Source organism: Emys orbicularis, chromosome 3 (genome assembly GCF_028017835.1).
Source record: "Emys orbicularis isolate rEmyOrb1 chromosome 3, rEmyOrb1.hap1, whole genome shotgun sequence".
NCBI classification, from domain to species: domain Eukaryota; kingdom Metazoa; phylum Chordata; order Testudines; family Emydidae; genus Emys; species Emys orbicularis.
Genome location: NC_088685.1, coordinates 180,039,501 through 180,061,685, shown reverse-complemented (window position 1 = coordinate 180,061,685; position 22,185 = coordinate 180,039,501). Strand labels below are relative to the sequence as shown.

Here is a 22,185-nt window from a genome sequence, read left to right as displayed (position 1 = left end):
AATGCCAAAGCAAAGCAGAGAGATTTATTTTCAAAGCAGGAGACATTGATCTTTGACTACATTTGAATAGAATGAATTTATTTTTGTTATACCAAATACTGTCTTAGATTTAATTGCTTTATCTGATGAATATTGATGCAGTAGAGTGACAGTTGCTCTTGCTGTGTTGTTATTATTCTGTTGCATTCTGGTTGGAATAGAAAACAGATGTAGTGCAACTGTTATCTATATGAAGCAATTTATCCAGAAAAAGTAATTTTTTTAGCAGTATACAGCATTATGAATTGGGTAGGATCTGATTGGCTGATATTATAGATGGGGCCATACCAAATTCATCGCCGTGAAAAACATGTCTCGGACCGTGAAATCTGGTCTCCCGGGTGAAATCTGATCTTTTGTGTACTTTTACCCTATACTCTACAGATTTCACTGGGAAGACCAGCATTTCTCAAACTGGGGGTCCCAACCCAAAAGGGGGTGGGAAGGTTCACAAAGTTATTGTAGGGGGTCACAATATTGCCATCCTTAATTCTGTGCTGCCTTCAGGGTTGGGTGGCCGGAGAGCAGCAGGTGCTGGCCAGGCACCGAGCTCTGAAGGCAGTGCCCCGTCAGCAGCAGTAGAGAGGTGAAGGTGGCAATACCATACTATGCCACCCTTACTTCTGTGCTGCTGCCTTCATTTTGAGGACTGCTTTGCGTGAGAGAGATGCTTTTGTGGGCTAGCCACCCCTGTTCTTTTACTGCTTTGTTCTCAAAATAATTAATTCTGCAGATAACCAGAAAATGCTTAATGGAACACTGATGTCCTACACACTCATATTTTGAGAAACGCTGTTCTATTGTATCAGTCTAAACTACAAATTAAGAATGGTTGCCATGGAACATTTTCTTTTTTTTAAAGGGTATCCTAAAATTTAGCTGTCTAGCACATATTCCATCTACTATAATAAAGTCATAGTAGGGTATGCAAAGAAGCAAGTGGATATTGAGTTTGGTTAAATGTTAAAGTGAAATTTAGAGAGACAAGGTGGGTGAGGTAATATCTTTTATTAGACCATCTCCTCTCTAATATACTGGGACCAACCTGGCTATAACAGTACTGCATACAAAATGAAATGTAGGCATTTGCTAAACGCATTATATCTTTGCAGGGTTCTGCAACCTCCTGAACTCTATTTGTATGAGATGACAGGAGAAATAAACATATTTGAAAGCTTTTACCTTTTGTATTTGAACTTTATAATAACATTATGTGTGGTGAGGTTAGAATGAATAATTGATTTAGGACTGGTTTAAAACAAATACTTGTTTAAGGGAATGGTCTATGTTGAAAAGAGGAGTTATAATTTAACACACAATGTTAACAGGATCCTTTTTTGCATAGTAAATTGGAATGACATTTAAAAAAATATTTAAAAAAAACGGTTTAATTTGGCATGGTTGCACCAATCAGGGACAGTTATAACTTTCATAAACTGGTTTTTAAAATATTTTAAAACTGGAGTTTGGATAGAAATCATTAAAGACTAAGGGTAACATTTTCAAAAGCATCTAATTGACTTTCAGTGAGACTTAGGGTCTCAAGTGCCTAACGGCTTGCCTACTTGGGGGAAATTATCTGGCATAGCCATTCCAGAATAGCTACTCCAGTGTAATTTAGCTACTGGGTATAACTCCTTGGTGTAAACACTCTCTTCAGGTATTCTGTGTTCACAAAAAGTGGAAGTCAAATCCTAGCGAGGTAAATAGAAAGGAGCATAAACACTGCCAAATTAAGTGTAAAAATGTAATAAGAAAAGCCAAAGAGGAGTTTGAAGAACGGCTAGCCAAAAACTCAAAAGGTAATAACAAAATGTTTTTTAAGTACATCAGAAGCAGGAAGCCTGCTAAACAACCAGTGGGGCCCCTCAAGGATAGAGATAGAAAAGGAGCGCTTAAAGATGATAAAGTCATTGCGGAGAAACTAAACGAATTCTTTGCTTCAGTCTTCACGGCTGAGGATGTTAGGGAGATTCCCAAACCTGAGCCAGCTTTTGTAGGTGACAAATCTGAGGAACTGTCACAGATTAAAGTGTCACGAGAGGAGGTTTTGGAATTAATTGATAAACTTAACATTAACAAGTCACCGGGACCAGATGGCATTCACCCAAGAGTTCTGAAAGAACTCAAATGTGAAATTGCAGAACTATTAATTAGGGTTTGTAACCTGTCCTTTAAATCAGCTTCTGTACCCAACGACTGGAAGATAGCTAATGTAACGCCAATATTTAAAAGGGCTCTAGAGGTGATCCCGGCAATTACAGACCGGTAAGTCTAACGTCAGTACCGGGCAAATTAGTCGAAACAATAGTAAAGAATAAAATTGTCAGACACATAGAAGAACATAAATTGTTGGGCAAAAGTCAACATGGTTTCTCTAAAGGGAAATCGTGTCTTACTAATCTATCAGAGTTCTTTGAAGGGGTCAACAAACATGTGGACAAGGGGGATCCAGTGGACATAGTGTACTTAGATTTCCAGAAAGCCTTTGACAAGGTCCCTCACCAAAGGCTCTTACGTAAATTAAATTGTCATGGGATAAAAGGGAAGGTTCTTTCATGGATTGAGAACTGGTTAAAAGACAGGGAACAAAGGGTAGGAATAAATGGTAAATTCTCAGAATGGAGAGGGGTAACTAGTGGTGTTCCCCAAGGGTCAGTCCTAGGACCAATCCTATTCAACTTATTCATAAATGATCTGGAGAAAGGGGTAAACAGTGAGGTGGCAAAGTTTGCAGATGATACTAAACTGCTCAACATAGTTAAGACCAAAGCAGACAGTGAAGAACTTCAAAAAGATCTCACAAAACTAAGTGATTGGGCAACAAAATGGCAAATGAAATTTAATGTGGATAAATGTAAAGTAATGCACATTGGAAAAAATAACCCCAACTATACATACAATATGATGGGGGCTAATTTAGCTACAACAAATCAGGAAAAAATCTTGGAATCATCGTGGATAGTTCTCTGACAATGTCCACGCAGTGTGCAGAGGCGGTCAAAAAAGCAGACAGGATGTTAGGAATCATTAAAAAGGGGATGGAGAATAAGACGGAGAATATATTATTGCCCTTATATAAATCAATGGTACGCCCACATCTTGAATACTGCGTACAGATGTGGTCTCCTCATCTCAAAAAAGATATACTGGCACTAGAAAAGGTTCAGAGAAGGGCAACTAAAATGATTAGGGGTTTGGAGAGGGTCCCATATGAGAATAGATTAAAGAGGCTAGGACTTTTCAGCTTGGAAAAGAGGTGACTAAGGGGGGATATGATACAGGTATATAAAATTATGAGTGATGTGGAGAAAGTAGATAAGGAAAAGTTATTTACTTATTCCCATAATACAAGAACTAGGGGTCACCAAATGAAATTAATAGGCAGCAGGTTTAAAACAAATAAAAGGGAGTTCTTCTTCACACAGCGCACAGTCAACTTGTGGAACTCCTTACCTGAGGAGGTTGTGAAGGCTAGGACTATAATAGCGTTTAAAAGAGAACTAGATAAATTCATGGAGGTTAAGTCCATTAATGGCTATTAGCCACGATGGGTAACGAATGGTGTCCCTAGACTCTGTTTGTCAGAGGGTGGCGATAGATGGCAGGAGAGAGATTACTTGATCCTTACCTGTTAGGTTCACTCCCTCTGGGGCACCTGGCATTGGCCACTGTCGCTAGACAGGATACTGGGCTAGATGGACCTTTGGTCTGACCCAGTACAGCCGTTCTTATGTTCTTATGAGGAGCTATTCCAAAATAGCTGTTCTGGTCAGTTTTCCCCATGTACAGAAGCCCACTTTTGAAAAAGGGATTTAGGTTCCCAAGTGTGCTAGGTGCTTTTGAAAATGTTATTCTAGGTTACTAACCTAGGTTACTTAGTATTGTAAGGATGAGTGAGAGAAGCAGCTGAATAAATGTTGCTCTTTCTCTCCCTCACTTTCCAAGAAACTGAACTAGTCCTTCTGCAGTTTTCTAGACTGTCATGCTCCCCGTCCACCTATTGGTTTCTTTGGTCTGGAGCCACAGTTTTTGTCTCACCTTCTGTCGTTATTCTCAGCGGCCCACTCATGGCATCAGGCCGGTTTTAGGACCCAGTAGCCACAGAAGGTATAGTTACTCCATCAGACAGGTGTGGGGGACACAGCCAGGGGGTTGGCAGGACTGTGTCCATCTGGGCTTTCAGATAGAGTCTCTCTGCCCCAACCATAGACCAGTTTTTCTCCTTCCACGCAGCACCTTATATGGGCCTTCCCAAACCTCCAAAAACGGCTAGTCTCCAGGCTTAAAAAACCTTTGGGGCCAGTCAGTTTCATAAGAGTTAAAACTTGCTTCTCATCCACAGTACTGTCATCTCTTGGCTAGTGAAAACTCCCAAACTGCAATGTAAAAGGAGCCTTTGGGCTCCCCACTTAGATCACGCTTGAGAAGGGTAAGGCTCAGCTTTTCTGAGCTCTGCTTGAAATTCTTTTGCTGTCCATTTATTAACTGTCTTAAGATTTCATTCGCGTCCCTAAGACATATTATGCAATTCCCTTATGATGATTATGACATAAAATGCAATTGAAAACAATAGTAGCAGCTTCATATTTATTTCAGTAGGATTTTATGTTTTAACACAAACTCCAGTTACACTATTAAAGGCTTCATGTCATATCACTCAATTAACTTACTCTTCTTTGTATTTAGATGTCAGCAAAGGTACATATGTATCCAGTCAGCCTTGGCAAAAGTGTCATCAAAAAATGTAAATGAGAAAGACGTTAACAAATTCCAACTGTACCAGAATTTTTCTTGCAATATTAAGAACATTCAGCATCACCAGGTACACATTATGAATATGCTATTGATTTTCTTTATAATGGTAATTGACAGCATGTATACATCTAGAAAAAAAAGGTGTCATAAGTATTTCCTTTAAAAATTGAGTTTACCCATTTTCTGATTTCACCGTTCAGTCACCTGAGGTAACGAAAGACTCTGGTTTCTTGGAAAAGTAACTTGGAAGGTTAAAACACATGTTAAAAAATTAAGTGGGAATTGAATACTCAGGAGTGTTTGTCTAATTAAAGTGTCTAATTAAAGCAAATGTATTTAAAGAGTCGGTAGTAGAGTGTTCAATACCAATGAGATCCATTTGCTGAAGGATAATAGGGCACATGCTCTGTTTTTCCAAGGCAATAAGCAGGTACCAAGCATTTGGAGGAAAAGGGGGAAGGTTAAGTAGTTTATCCTGACAAGGATAAGAATATAGGTTACTTTACTAGTTTTTCACTAAGAGCAATGCTCTGAGCCCTAGCTGGATTTAAAAAACTGTGAAATAGAATTAAACGCACTTTTTTCTTGGTAGTTCTTTGGTTATGTCTTCTTCTGTTGTTTGCTTTAACACTGAGTGGCTCAGAGACCATCCACATGGGCAAAGAGTGCTCTGAGCCACTCGGCATTAAACCTGTCAGTTGAAATTGGTGCAAAGCAGCAAGAAAAGGTTAGATAATTGTAGTTAAAGGTGACCTGCAAATATAGTACTTAAAAAAAGTATTCAGCAACTTCACTTGTGCTGAATGCTTCAGATAAGAAGGTTAAGGGACGCATTCAGCATATAACATACTGAAGACATAGGTAGTATTTTTCTTGTTTGGCAGGTGATCAGTCTTCTGATCTGTGAGGTCTTTCTGATAGTCTTAAATGATAACTATAGCGCTGTAGGTCTTCAAAAGGGATTATGGGAAGAAAGTGATTTCTGCACTGGAGGGGAGCTTTCTCCATTGATATGCAATGTCTTACACCCCCATCAGTACATATGCTGCTCCAAATTGCTTAATCTCAGAAACAGAGGTGCACACTTCAGGTATTGCTCTGAATATTGTAAATGTAGAGAATTCTGCCCTGATGGGGTGACAGGCAAAATGTGTACCTTCTGGACACTGTTCTATTATTTAAACCAAGAACCTTCATTAATCCACAAGAAGTGTCTAGATTTGTAGATGGCTGTTTCTGCTTCTGCTCTTGTACAACATTTCTTTATTTCTGTGACACTGTCTTCATTGCCATTTTAAAAAGCCATGTGAGGTTTTGCCTGCTAAAGTTGATTTTGACGTTTGTTTTGAATTCTCCTGAGTGTTTTAAAGTGGATTTGTTATGCTGAACACTTGCCAGAGAGGTACTGAGGTTTGAAATTAGTTCACTTGTAATAATACAAAGATTACATTATTTCTAGCAATCTGGGTATTGGGGAAAGGATGAAATTATTACTAATAGTTTTAATATCCAAACCCTTGGTGTAAATGTGTAAGAGGTCCCTGCTATGCTCTTTTTAAGTGTCAATGTTTATAGCATTTTATCATATTTTTACAGTAATTGGTCTATAGAGGTTTACATTAATGAAGTCTGAAGAGCTCAATTAACTCAAGCCTAGACTATCATTTTTACACTATTTCTTATAAATCATTCATATTTTATCATAAAATACTGTGGTGTGACAAGTTTGTAGATCCCTATCGGAGATTGTTTTTCATTTGAAAAAAGAAAACTTCAACCATTGCAAACTGATGAGTTTCTCCATTTCTGAAGTGGTAGCAGAAGTAGATTGCTGTTAGAATGCGTAATAAAGATATAAGATCACACAATGTGTCCTAACATGACTCACTGAGTTATTGAGAATAAATCAACATCTATCCACGTTTCACCACATTTAAATCATGCAAATTAGAGAAAGAAAAACCCTGTTACCTTTTTTCGACTAGCCCCACTTCAGGATTATTTCCGTAACACGTTTTCTGTTGCTTTGTCTTAATCTTATTTTAAATGCCACAAGTGATGTATAGTCTTCACCACAGTTTCGTAGAACGCTAAAATTATCAGTGCATGTACAGTATCAGTTAAAGAACCAGTTCCTGTAACTGGGAAGGGTTAGAAACTGATGCCCTCTGGCGACTCAGCATAGAGGGGACAAAGAACACACTAAAGAGTGTGTTTTGTTTGCACAGTACATGATTTCAAAATGCATAGGTGCTAACTATTACTTTCTCAGTGTCTGGAGTCTTTTTTCTGAGAGCAGTATTATGTTAGAATCATGAGTCAGGCCCCCCAAAATCATGAGATTGGCTTGAAAACCCCGTTAAAATCCTGAAAATCGGGTAATTAAATACATTTGAGTGTTTCTTATTTCCCTTCTGGTTTTTGAGCCACATTTGCAAGCTTTTCTCTACAAAAACGAAGGCTCCAAATTTACTTAAAAAAAGTGAAATTGACATTTGTGTGAATGGTTTTTAAAATATTCTCCTATAATGTTATAAATGTGAAAATTGTGCTAGGACCTGAGAACCAGAACACTTAATTGCCTAATTTTTTTTTAAAGGTGACTGACCAGTTTACTTTCATCGTCCAAACTGAGTGAAGAGGGAAAAATAAATTGAACATCATAAATGGTGAAAAAGCAAATTTAAACTTTTAAAGAATTCTTGCAGCTTCAGTAATCTGAGGGTTTTTTAAATGCACATTTTATGTTGTGTTCCTTTTGAAAAGTAGAAGGATCTCTTGGGAAATTGTCCAGGATTCTGTTTCTCTCTCCCTTTTGAAGATTAAACAAGTACAAAACAAAACAACAACAAAGGAATGTGCCTCTATTGCTTTCGCAAAACCAGGAGCCTTATTCTTTCTTGATTAGCCTATAAACTTTTCTTCAGTCCCCATCTACAGTGAATCCATGACCAACTTCCTTTGTTTCTTCATTAGCTTATGTCCTCACTGGACCGTACTTTTGTTTCCTTCTCGCCAACTCTGCTCTAACTACTGAATCTTTGTCTGTCATACTTCTTGAAAAGTCTGTGTTGTTTGCATTGTGGTAGTGCCTAAGAGCCCAGCTAGGATTAGGTCCCATTGTGCTAGGCACTGTACAAACATAATTAAGCAACAGTCTGTGACCTATGGAGTTTACAATCTAGATCTCCTGTTTTAAAAAATACAAAATACTTCTCTCTTGTCATACTCTCTTCCTAATTTCAAAACACCTTTCTCTTTCTAACCTTGCTTGCTAGGGGAAAAAAAAACTTTTGTTTTTTGTTTTTTCACCTAGTATTTTATTTCTCTTTCAACTTGGCCCTTGGTTTCTGAAAATCTTGGTCATTCCCCACTTTGAATTTATTTCCTACCCAATCCTTGCAACCCTGAAAGCTATATGGTCACTCTTTCACTTGTGGTGCTTTGGATTAGAACTCTCCTTCCCTCCAAATCAGTGAGAGTCACTTCCTCTTTAAATAATGTCTTTTCTCCTATACCTGTTATGACTTTCAGTAAAGAATGTTGTGATCTTCCATATTAAGGAGGCCATATAAAATGTGCCCTGAAGAGAGAAGGGGGATAGATAAACTCATTCGAAGAAATCCTCTTTTTCAGTCCATTGTTTTTTAAGAAGCATGTCTGTAAATGATGTGGAGAACTTGGAAACTTTAGGAAGAATCTGTGAAATTAAAAAAAAAAAAAAAAAAAAAAGATTCTCTACATAAAAATTACACCGAGAATGCTAAGCACTCAAGTTAGGCAATACTCATAGTTAAAGTTCTATGAACAGCCTTAATTCTGCCCTGCATTCACATAGGTTACAAGGTCTTGAATTACATTCACATGCTATTTGTCATGTAATAGAATAAGTTGTTTTTTCTTTGACAAAAAATTCACTTTGTATCTGTTTGCCATTCAGAATCATGTATCTAATAAAATCATGTATATAAAAGTACAGAGTAAGTTGTTCTTCTTCTAGATTTGTAGTGTGAGTAACACGGTACAGTAAAAGCTGTGTTATCTGGTACTTTACCAGCCAGAAAGCTCTATAAACCAGCATTTCTGATCTTCATTGAAAGTCCGGTTTATAGTCCAGTTGGCACGGGCCTGGCAGGCTCCCTACCTGGCTCTGCGTGGCTCCCTGGAAGCGGCAACATGTCCCTGCTACTCCTAGGCAGAGGAATGGCCATGAGGGGTTTGGAGTGTGGGAGGGGGTGCGGGGCTGGAGGTTGGGGCATGGGAGGGGGCGCTAGATCCGGGTGGCACTCACCTCAGGTAGCTCCCAGCAAGCAGCAACTCTTGTCCCTGCTACTCCTAGTTGGAGGCGCGGCTAGGCAGCTCTGCGCGCTGCCCCTGCCCCGCCCTGAGTGCTGGCTCCACAGCTCCCATTGGCCGGGAACTGCAGCCAATGGGAGCTGCGGGGGCAGCGCCTGTGGGAGGAGGCAGCGCGCAGAGCCGCTTAGCCACGCCTCTGCCTAAGAGCAGCAGGGACAGGTCGCCACTTGCGGGGAGCCACCCGAGGTGAGTGCCACCCAGAACTGGCACCCCGCTCCCACGCCCCAGCCCCCTGCCCCGAGCCCCCTCCCGCACCCAAACTCCCTCCCAGAGCCAGTGCTCCGCACCCCCTTCCGTGCCCCAATCCCCAACCCCACACCCAAACTCCCTCCCTCTTAGTTAACTGGAATTTTCACTTACTGGCACCCCCCTCCACCATTGCCCCAACATGGTGGATAAAAAAGCTTTTACTATACTAGTGAAAGCTTTAATTGCATCTAAGGAAGGATATGAACTGAACTGGATGGAGAAAAAAAGATAATTCCTGATTGCTGTGTAAAAAAAAAAAAATTAAAATATAGGTCTTGAAAAATAACTGCACAATGTCAGCTTCATTGTATGTATATCTTTACCTTTCTTGAGGGTGCCTCCTGTCTGGAAGATTTTGCTGTACATTAAAGATAGTAGTTACACCGCTATCTCGATATAACGCAATCCGATATAACACGAATTTGGATATAACGCGGTAAAGCAGTGCTCGGGGGGGGGGGGGCTGCGCACTCTGGTGGATCAAAGCAAGTTAAATATAACGCGGTTTCACCTATAACGCGGTAAGATTTTTTGGCTCCCGAGGATAGCGTTATATCGAGGTAGAGGTGTATGTACCTTTTTTTCTCTAAGGGTATGTCTACACAACAACTAGACACCCATGGCTGGTCTGTGCCAGTTGACTCGGGCTCGCAGGGTTTGAGATGCGGAACTGTTTCATTGCAGTATAGACTTCCGGACTCGGGCTGGAGCCTGAGCTCTGGGACTCGCCCACCTCGCACGGTCCTGGGCCCGGGCTTGAACTCGGAAGTCTACACAGCAATGAAACAACCACAAGCCTGAGTTCCCCGGCATGGGCCAGCCGCGGGTGTCTAGTTGCTGTGTAGACATACACTAAGAGGAAAGAGGTCAACATATCCTGCCCTTCTTCTAAGATGCTAGCTGTTCAGGTATGGGACTTATATATGTACAGCACTTAGCATATTTTAGTTACTGCCACAATATAAATAATAGAATGAACCTCCACCACAACATCTTGACATTGTCTGACTTGCTGTAAACATACCAGTGCTTATGCACTAGTCTCTTTTTCTTCTTTTCTATACCATGTGGCAGGAAGACATAATTGGGTGTGTGGGAGGGGAGGGGGAGACTGATATGTAAAATACCATGTTTTAGGCATAATAGCTTCAATACCATTTAAAAAGTGTGATTCAAAAGAAGGGTGACCAGATGTCCTGTTTTTATAGGGACAGTCCCGGTTTTTGGGACTTTTTCTTATATAGGCTCCTATTGCTTCTCACCCCCATCCTGTTTTTTCACAGTTGCTATCTGGTCACCCTATTCAAGAGATATTTAAAGTTACTGAAAGATATAAATGGAATATATTAATTCAAGACTGCTGCTGCTTATTTTAAGGCTCTCTGATAAATATGTAATCAGAAAGTTCTGTGAAATAATACACAAGATGTTATGTATTCAATAACTAGAACTGAGTCTGACGTATCTCTTTGTATCACTGGATTAAATCCCTGCTCCTATTTTGTTTTTAGAAGTTATTTTTTTCATTATTAGTCTATGATAATGGATTAATTGGATCCATTGGATCCATTCCAGTCTGTTAATACAGACACGATTTAGGGCTGGAGAAAAATGTACGGTAGTTTATGTTCATTGTGGCTGTTTGTGGAATCTGCTGCCAAAAGTGAATACTGTACATGCATTGCATGACATGGGGAAATTGACTAACTGCTTGCCATATTTAATTGAGGCCCTTTTCAATTTATATTTTTTCTGTAGACACTCATCATTTAGAACAGACTAAATTGAGTGTTAAATTCTAAAGCTGGTAAAAACATTTGCTAGTGAGAGAGAACTAAGAGCATTTTTACTGCCTAGTTATAAGCCCTTGTAAATAGTGTTTTAATTAAAACACTGACCCTTAATAATAATGTTGTGAATGGTGGCACTATAATTCTATATCAGATATGTTGTTTGTCCTGAACATCATTTTGATTTCACATTAGCTTGACATTAACTTTGTCTTTTTATATATATATAAAATTGGAATAAACATGAAAGCATTTGATTTGTTAAAAATGTGTCTTTCTAATCTCTGCATGAAAACGTTTGCTTTGGCAGTCAAGGTACCCGATGCTATAATATTTCACATGCAATTTTTATTATTAGCTTTGTTGTTCAATGATATGTCAGGCCTGGTATGTCACAAACACAGTAAAGCTGAGGAATATAAATTGGTACTATGTCCTGGAGTCATTTTAAACCATTGTATTTAACATATGTGACATGTCTGAGTTAGCTAGTGATTGAATTAAAGTTCATGATTGACACAGAATGCTCTGTTGTGACAGTGTTTATGGCCTGTAATATACAGCAACATGTGCAGCAATACAGGAATGTCAACTTTTAACAGCTTTTTTTAATAGAATCTACACATCTAATGTTTAAGGAATATGTGATGGTGGAGTTTAACTTAGAGGAAAAAAAGGAAATAAAACTGAAGTATAAAAACCAGTGTTCTCTTCTATGCAGTTGCATGCAAATTACATGCTTTACATTTATTAAATCCCTTATTCTGAGATTGCATTGTCTATAAGACACCAATATAGGGCTTGATCCAAATAGAAAAGGCTCCCATTGACTTAAATGGCATTTAGCCTAGGTTCATAGTGACAAATTTCCAGTAATTACCCTTGAATTGTGATCCCAGATTTGCATCTTAGTCACAGATGCCCATAAAAAACCCAGAATGTGTATTGAAATAGATTTTTTTCTTTCCAGACCTGCTAGTTCATTAGTGTAAGTGCTGCGTTTGTGCACAGATTCTTTCTCTTGTGAGCATAGATGATTGTGCAGTGATTTAAAGGCTGGTATATTAATATTAATTTGAAAATGGGGTGCAAAATGTTTTAAGATTTCCTAGGGGTGAGTAATGAAAAGTTCAACTTTTACAAATTAAACTGATTACCTTTCTTGTCACACATTCTGCTACAAACTGACTGATTTTAATTTGGTTGCTGTCAGTACAAATAAGGAAACCAGGAGCATAAATGTAGCTCTGTCTCTTCTGTAGTCTCCTGTTTTGATTTGAATCACTTTCCATTTTATTTAGTGAAAGTTTGAACTGGGGTTGTACAAGGGCAACACCTCAGTGGTTCAATCAGTGAATTAACAACTGTCTAATTTCCTGTTTTTTTTTTTTTTTTTTTAAATATATATAAATATATATTGTGAGTGTCTCTATATACACCTCTACCCTGATATAACGTGACCCAATATAACACGAATTCGGATATAACGCGGTAAAGCAGCGCTCCGTGGGGGCGGGGATACGCACTCCGGCGGATCAAAGCAAGTTCGATATAACACTGTTTCACCTAAAACGTGGTAAGATGTTTTGGCTCCCGAGGACAGCATTATATCGGGGTAGAGGTGTATAATATATGTATACATACATGTACATGTGTATATATATAAAACAGAAACTGGATTCTCAATGAAATTGGGATTCTTTACTCTGGAGAAACAATATACTGTATTCTGCTATGGCGTGATTTTGTCTAAGTTACATTTTGGATGTTATCTATACAAACCAATACTTTGTGAACTGTTTTACTATATAAGCAGCATGACTTGCTCCAGAATGTCAAGCAAATGTGTATACAAATGTTGACTTGATAAGTTTATCTTTTGGGTATTTTGTGTGTCATCTGTCTTTGCCATTTATGTTTGCACTCAGATTCTGGCCATTAACCGAGGGGAAAATCTGAAGATCCTGACAGTGAAGGTCAACGTTCCTGACGGGGTGAAGAATGAATTCTGTAGGTGGTGTGTCAATGAAAGGTCTGTGTGTGTGTATATATATATATATATATGTATATATATATTCTTACTGAAATCATATTTTTCTATAAACAGCTACATACTAAAATGCACCTCACATGTCTTGTTACATTAAGAAAATAGTTTAAACAAATGTTTAACTTATTAGATGAGTTTAAATTTGTGAACAGCTAGATCTCATTCTGTATTACCACCTACTGCAGGCTTATTATTATTTTGAGGAGAAAGAGGATGTTTTTGGATGTATCTTGAGAATTCTGGCAGCATTCTTTAAGCACCTCAAATTCTAAAATATTTGAAGGTTTACTTTGTAATGCATTTTGAAATTTTTACAGTATGCCCTTTGTACAGGGACATGTGGTAGAAGAACATTTAGGATAAAATAGTAGTATATTTTGAAGCTCTGAAACATCTGGCACCAGCCACTATCAAAAGACACTATATAGGTTTAGATGGACCATTGGTCTGACCTACTATGGCTTTTGTTATGTTACATTCATATGTATTGATTATACTGTCTAAAATAGTCTATCTTCATTCATTAAACACCTTGTGCCAAAAATATGAAAGAACATTGTTATTTCTAATGAAAAGTATACTTTTTAAAATAAAGAAAGTGTGACTACTTCCAAGGCACTGTATAATTTGATACGCCTCTACCTCAATATAACGCTGTCCTCGGGAGCCAAAAAATCTTACTGTGTTATAGGTGAAACTGCATTATATTGAACTTGCTTTGATCCGCCGGAGTGCGCAGCTCCTCCCCCCCCGGAGCACTGCTTTACCGCGTTATATCCGAATTCGTGTTATATCGGGTCGCGTTATATCGAGGTAGAGGTGTACTTTGGAATGCATTCTGTATACTTTCAGGAATGTCATTTATTTATATTATTTCTTAAATATTATTTTTAATTACCCAAAAACATAATTATATGATCTGTTTCCCCATAATTCCCATCACAGATGTCCTGACAACTGACTGTGTGCTGTTTATGTAGGCTAGTGGTTAAAGTAGAGAATTGGGAGTCTGGACTCAGGTTCTATTTCCATTTCCATGAGTCTCTGTATGATTTCAGGCATGTTACTTTCTTAAGATAACTTGTCGTTGTGAGGCTTGTTTAACGTTTGCCAAATGCTCTGAGAATCTGTGGTGAAAGATGCACTCTAAGTCCTAGTTATAGTAATATTTTCTCCAGTGCTTCGCTGACCCTTCCCTTCCCAGCTTCCTTCCCTTCAGTGTCAACTGGAGCCCAGCCATCTGCTTTGCAAAATAATATTCTCCTGACCTTATTTGTTTATCTTGCTTGCATACACAAAATATCTGGGCTGGGGTTTTCCAAGGATCCAAAGGGTGTTAGGCACCCAATTCCCATTGTGAAGGATTCTGATCTTGATGTGTAAAATTTAGTTAATGTGATATAGTGCACAGACAGGAAGAAAGACCTTGCTAATGGCTGAATACATAAAGAGGATAACATACTATGATATGAAATTTAAATTATACACCACAGAAAGTGTATGAGTGATTAAAAGTGGTTTGCTCTGGTAGTATAGTGTTTCTTAATGGTAAGGTCCTTGGGCTTTTCAGAGCTGTCATGATTCTTGATCACAGTTAAAAATCCATTTTAGTTCTTATATACACTACAGACTAAACTGTTTCCCAGTGTAGTATTGTCTACAGCAGAGGTCCCCAAACTGTGGGGCATGCTCCAGGCCAGCCCCCACATGGGGTGGGGAGAGAGCGCCACCCAGATCAGCTCCTGGCCCCTGCCCCAGCTGCCGGCCTTGCGCCCAGGGATCCGCTGCCGGCCCTGAGTCCTGGGTCCCGGCTGCCAGCCTCAGCTCTGCCCCCGCTCTCAGCTGTGGCTCCAGCCTCGGCCCCCTTAGCCCTGTCTGCATCCTCCCCACCCAGAGCTGCGTCACTGCTCCCAGAGAGCAGGCGGTAGACAGGTAAGGGAGAGTGCGAGGTAAAAAGTTTGGGGATCACTGGTCTATAGTGTAGGAAGGAAATATCTGTAACAGTCTTAAAAAGCTGCATCTACAATAGAATTCAGCAACAGCATGAGTCACTGTCAGTGGAACAGTTTGTGCTGCTACAGGAATGACAGTTTAAAATGTAAATGTAGATGTTTTTGTCAGTCTTCCAGTGCTAAGAGGAATAATGACCTCAGAAATTGAACGTTCGACTCAAGAGTCAATATATGATCTTCCTTAGGTTTTTCTAATTAAGGGCCAAATTATTTTCTCTCAAACAAAAAAATTCCATAGGAGATAATTCCAGTAGATCTTGATGCATGAAAATCTATGCTAGATTCTACACTTTCCCACTGGATCTACAAGTGTACATCTGATCACCAGAAGAGTTTCCTAATGTTACTGAACATGGATTCTGCTCCACCCTAGGCCAGCCATCTTCAGTCTTGCACTGGTCGTGTTACTCTGATGATGTTGGCACAAAGGTCTGAACAGGAGGATGAGAATAAATACACTCCCTGGCACCACAAATTCTAAATTTGACAGGTTGATCTTAGCTCCTCATTCATCTCATATACAAAGGGAATACCATGTAGCTTACTGCATTAGACCCAGACCTGGGTCTTTTTGGACTGCTCTGAGGTAGGGATTCCAATGTATACAGTGCACCAAGTCTACTTTTGTGATTTGCAGCCCAGTCAGCATTCTCTGTGCTACCTCTCTTCATCCCATATAATTGATTTGTGAATATTGGAGGCAGTCCTCTTTGATGACACTGTTACAAAAGATTTTTTCCCCTATTATCAGTTGTTTCATCTGCAGTCACTGAAATTCATCAGCAATTCACATAAGGATATCTCTCATTTCTTACCCAGTGCTTTAAATACTGTATATCTTTGGGGACAGATTTTAGATGCTGTTTAACTTTTTGTCACCTTGCTAACATATACAAAGGAGACTGTCATATAATGTACAGTAGAACCTTAATTTTATGAACATCAGTCTTATGGTATGCCCACATCTTGAATACTGTGTACAGATGTGGTCTCCTCATCTCAAAAAAGATACAGGCCTGTCACATCTTACGCGCATTTAACATGCGCGATTTCAGCTTTACGCGGTCAGCAAAAACAAAACAAAAAACAAAACAAAAAAGAGAAAAATAACAATTTTAATACTGTACCTGTAGTGCGGGCAATTCTGCCCGCTATTGAACTCAATGTAATTTTGACTATACGCGGTTTTCGCTTTACATGCTAACCGCGGAACGGAACCCCCGTGTAAGATGAGACAGACCTGTATACTGGTATTAGAAAAGGTTCAGAGAAGGGCAAGTGGAAATGGATGGCAGGAGAGAGAGATCACCTGATCCTTACCTGTTAGGTTCACTCCCTCTGGGGCACCTGGCATTGGCCACTGTCGGTAGACAGGATACTGGGCTGGATGGACCTTTGGTCTGACCCAGTATGGCCGTTCTTATGTTATGTTCTTACGAGGGACCAGTTATATGAACCATTTTTTCTACAGAACACAAATGAAAAAGAAATCACATAACAAAAGTGAAAGTAATGAAAAACAAGTTGACATCTTATCCCATTCTGATGCCTTCAGGGCACTAGAAATTGCTTTGCAGTGGTTTGAAGGACAAGAAGAGAACAATGCAGCGCACCATACTGCAATTTATGCATCATATCTACTGTAATGTTGAGATGTTGATTTTACAAACTCCTCAGTCCCCAATCATTGTAATAGGGGTTCTACTGTAGTGTTATTCTGAGGTGGGTCCCTGCAAATTACAAAGCTTTTTTTCTTATTCTTGTGGCTCCTAGGATTTGAAGAAAGATGTCAGTGCCCTATATCCACAATTTCCTACCTATTCACTTGCTTCTCATACTGTAGTATCTTCCAGTTACTTCTCATACTGTCATTCCAATTACTTATGGAGAGAACATCCGAACACTCATCTGAGATTGGGAAGTGATGAAATTTTACCGAAGGGGAACCTACATGCCTAAGGTTGCACAAGAAGCTGGTGGCAAAACTAAGACTAGAATCCAAATATCCACAAGACAATGCTATCTCCTACCTGTTAAATTAGTAGTTAATACACTAATCTTTAATTTGTTCTCCTGAGGAAGTCTTTAGAGATAACATGCCATTGAGGGGAAAAGGGGAATTGGAGGGTGATAGGCCTCTTTGAAGAGTCTATAACGACTGATGTGGTATAAATCAGAAGGGCTGGAGACTGGAAACTGAAGATTATGTTGAAACTCACTGGGATGAGCACCCACTGCTAGAACTGCCATTGTGATTGGGCCAAATTCTAGAAAATGGCTGGTTAGGTTGTCCAGAACTGCCACCTGCAGTACCCCCGACTCTGTATCTAACCCCATCTTATGCAGCAGGACCATACTGATCACTGAGGAGGAGGACGGATTTGCACTGAAGTGTGATTACATTTTCAGAAGTTACTCTGTAAAAATAGAATCACTTGGCTTGAGGGGAGGGTGGATTTGATTTTTTCCCCTCCTCTCAGGATGAAATTCTCAAATCCCACATAAGGCCAGAGTTATCATGCTTTAAATAGCTGTTCTTGTGGGTGACTTCCACCGTCCATGTATAGTTAGCTAAATTCTCAGGAAAACAGATTATAGTGCTGCCTTTTTGACTTGGGGTCTAGAAAACCAGCTGTGTTCTTTTTGGATCAGTCATCATCACTGGTAATGAAGATTCCTCAGTTGAACTTCAACAATTCTGTTGATGATGAGTGTGCCCAAATAGAACCCAGCTCACTCTCCCATAGCTGTTATTTGCTATGCAGGCCCAACAGGACTGCAGATATGTTTACCTTATTCCCTAGGGTAAGCAGATGCACTCAGAGAGAAGACCTGTTGAGTAAGAAGATGCTATTTTCATAACAACTTTCCTGACCATTGCCACACTTAAAGTATTTTAGAAATTAATGAATTCTTCATTAAATATTCCAGAAAAAAAACACTTTGCTGAGTAGAGATTATTTAGGTTCAGATTATCTTTCAAGAGCTATCTAGAGGTACTTTATCTCCATTCCAGTGTTAAACTTTGCTTCCCTCTCTCCCCCCACAAGTAATGGAATATGTGTGTGGGTTAAAAAACATGCTGTTTATTCACAGGCTGTTTATTGAATACGTCTTCTGGATGTTTTTAGTTTCATGACGAATTGTAGAATATGGTTCTGTAGTATTTATAGGACTTCTCACTGAATATCACAAAATCACTTATTAGTCATACGTAGGTGGCATGCAGTCAAAAATATCTGCTGTGATGAGCTATTTGTGGATAAGAGATCTACTAATCAGCCTTAACAAGAGAGAGAGGGAACCTGATCTCTGCTGTCCAAATGCATTACTATCTCCATCAGTATAGTCAGTTTTACCACCTGTACAAATTTCTGGTAATAGAATTGGGTAGCAATGAGAGCAAAGGAAACCCTGCTCTTGTTTTATGTGTATACCAGAAAATCCTCTCCTCAACAAAGTATAATAAAATTGTTGCAAAAAATTGTTAATGTTAAGGTCATATGGCTAAGCACTCAAAAGTAATGAAATGGTAAAACAAGGTCCTCATGTAATCTTTAACTCCCCTTGTATGTATGCATCAAGGTATGGTGTTTAATTAGATGATCACATACTACTACTCAAATATAAATACATAAGAAGAGAATCCATTTCAGGAGATAATTCCTTAAACAACTGAAAATTTATCTGGGCTGTTTCAGAGAATCTTGGATCTTTCTAAATTAGCTTTACATGTAAGTGCAGTACAGACAAGATTAATACTCTATATCTTTTAAAAATTAGCATAATTTTCAACTGCGCACACGGCTGGACAGATTTTCAAATGGCCACAACTCTTTCATGTTGTTAAAAACAGCTTTCTGAAATGTACCCAAATGTTTCCAGATAGAGAGAGAGAACAATAAATCCTGCCATGTCCCTCTTACCTGCTCAGTGGACAACGTTAATTCTCTTGTATCTGGTAGGTGATCGCCTGGGTTCTTGCTACTCAGAAAATAGCTTGGTGAGAACCAAAACCTTGGATCTGATCACACCTGAATTTTGGGGAAGCTTGAAATTCAGATCTGACTTCTGTGGCTTGGGTTGATGTCTTGTAGCAAATCTTAGCAGAGCCTTGTCTATCCACACAGTTGCACCAGAGTAGAAAAGGTACAAGATGAGCATGGCGTACAAAATTCTGGGAGATTATTTTTGAATGAGATTTTGCTAGTCTCTGGAATTTGGTGTATAATTTAAGCATATCATTAACAGAACAAAAAGAAAATGCATGTAATGGGTACATGTTTGCTTTTTTGCTGTTCCAAAACAAATAGACTGTTTTCACTCATAGAGATGTTAAGAAAATGTTTTAACTCAATTTTGTATTTGTTTTCCCTTAGCTGTCTGTAGTTCAGCACTTCAACTTTTATATGACCTTCATTGCCTTCCTTAACTAGCTGCCCTCTATTCACGTCCATAACTCAATAGTGGCCTCCGCAGGAAATGCTTTGTCACATTTGAGGCAGTGGGGAATTGTAAATGAGGTGCATATAATGGAAATGTAAAACTGATTTATTCATACATTTGGGATGAAGTTTGACGGGTTCTTTTTTCTTTTCAGTCCAATTGGGAGGGAAGTTTTAATTTATTTTTGTAGTATTTTCTTTAAAATGAAGACAGTCGGAAATATCAGTTCCCTAAAAGTCCATAGTCCCCTCACCTTTTCTGACAGTAAAAGCCTGTGCCAAGTTACTGTGCCTTCTTCAATTCACTATTGAAGATATAACTTTACAGCAGCATTGGAGCAGTAATACTGGCATTTATAGAACATTATGCTGAAGCAATACATATTAAAGAATTGTTTTGGTCTTTATTTTTTCTCTCTCTAACTATGGAAGCTTCTTCTTTCTTATCTCGAGGGGATCTTCCATACTGAGGGTAGGACAAGAAATAATCAGCTTAGTGTACAGCAAGGAATTTTAGGAACAACTTTCTAACTATAAGGATAGTTAGTCACTGGAACAGAGAGGTTTTTGAATCCCCGTTATTGAAGGTTTTTAAGAACAGATTAGACAAACACCTGTCAGGGATGGTCTAGGTATCCTTGTTCTGCCTCAGCGCAGGGAGGCTGCACTAAATGACCTCTTGAAGCCCATTCCAGCTCTACATTTATGATTCGGTGTGGTGGAAGTGTTTAATGCTGCCCTTTTTGTTTTTTTGTACAGGTGGAGACCAAAACGCTATGCAAAACCAGAGTTAATGAAGTTATTGCATAATTCGGTGGAAGATTCATATAAACGTCTTATTTATCCTCTCCTCTGTAGAGAATTCAGGTAAACACTGCACTGTTTGTTTTCACAAAACCTGTTACCATGTAGGATTTAGTGTGTATCATTCAGCCAAGTAAAAATTAATAATGTTCAGTGTAGCCTGAAATAATCCAAAAGAGATGAATTATCAATCTCAATTCTCAAGATTCAGTTTTCAACCGCATTCAGGTTAGTGTAGGTAAACAAGTGGTCTATGCAGAAAGAGAAAATTTTTGACTTGCAGTATATTGTTTATATTACTAAGACACACTTTATTGTGACATGCACTATCAGACATTTTTAATAATCTGTAATCCTAATTATTTTTAAATTGACATTTTATAGGCATTTTATTCCTATTAATTTTAATTGGAGAAAAAGTATTTAAAATCGTCAATAACTCAACTTCGTGAGGAAAGAAAGAACCCTATTTCATATGTTGGCTGTACTTTTCATAATATTTTTACCTAACAAGTACAGTTTAGAGTTTACATTACAGTATTATAAACACATCATTATCATCATCTTAACAATAAACCTTTGTCTCTGAAATTGTCCTAGACATCTGTTGTTTCCGTTACACAATTGCCATTGCAATAATGCTGTCACTGACATTGTTCTGACTCCATTTCTCTTACCTGTCTGAAAGAAACTGACAAAGTAATTGCTCTTGCTGGAAGTGGCCCTTATATTTGTCATCTCCACTACATGATAAATATAGTAGTCATAATGTTGTTTTGATACTGTACTATGGGTATTGTGATGGCTCTGGAAAATAGTCTTATTTTCAGTGACACTGTAATAGCTGTGTCATGAGATGAAGTGTCACATGCAAGATATATAATACTGTTTAAATAAACAGGAAATTTAAAATTCAAAACTTGGTAGCATTTGAATCTATTTTGCCATTGATGGGTGGGAGTTAACTACATAAGTAGACTCTAGTGTGACTGACTTAAGTCCCCGAAGTAGATCACTTCATAGTTAGGCTGCCATGTTGGGCTTAATTTGCATCATTCCTTGCTACAGAATCTAATGTGTGACTGGGGCCTTCTCTGGCCTTGGATTTTACCCATTGGTGCAGCCCCTGGTGCACATGGGGAAAGCCAGGGTTTGCACTGCTACAGCTCCCCCTTGCTTGGAATCAGGATAAGCTGCACTGGTGCAAATCATATCATATCTTGCCTTCCCCCGTGTACACTATGGGGTTGTGTCGCTGCAGCATCTGTGGCTGGCCACCTATAACTGTAATCAGGACACATGCCCGAGCCCTGAATCCCCTCCTGTACTCCAAACCCCTCATCCCCGGCCCCACCCCAGAGCCTGCACCCCCAGCTGGAGCTCGCACCCCCCCACACACACCCCAGCCCCCTGCCCCTGACGGGAGCCCCCTCCCACACTCTGAACCCCTCAGCCCCATCCTCCAGGCCAGAACCCCCTCCTGCACCCCAAACCTCTCATCCCCGGCCCTACCTCAGAGCCCTCACCCCCACCCGCACCCCAGCCACTGCCCCAGCCCGGTGAAAATGAGTGAGTAAGGGTGGAAGAGAGCGAGCAACAGAGGGAGGGGAGATGGAGTGAGTGGGGGTGGGGCTTAGGGGCAGGGGCGGGGCTTCGGGGCAGGGGATGGGCAAGGCAAGGGT

At 39.4% G+C, this 22,185-nt stretch overlaps 1 protein-coding gene across 1 annotated transcript in view; it reads left to right on the top strand.

Annotated features, from left to right (window-relative positions):
• The window catches only part of SRBD1 (S1 RNA binding domain 1), a 247,442-nt gene that overhangs the window by 50,933 nt on the left and 174,324 nt on the right, over window positions 1-22,185 (top strand). Inside the window, exons 11-13 of the mRNA XM_065401220.1 lie at window positions 4,729-4,864; window positions 13,121-13,224; window positions 20,459-20,566. Of these exons, the coding sequence (XP_065257292.1) occupies window positions 4,729-4,864; window positions 13,121-13,224; window positions 20,459-20,566 (348 nt within the window). The remainder of the gene's footprint in view (window positions 1-4,728; window positions 4,865-13,120; window positions 13,225-20,458; window positions 20,567-22,185) is intronic.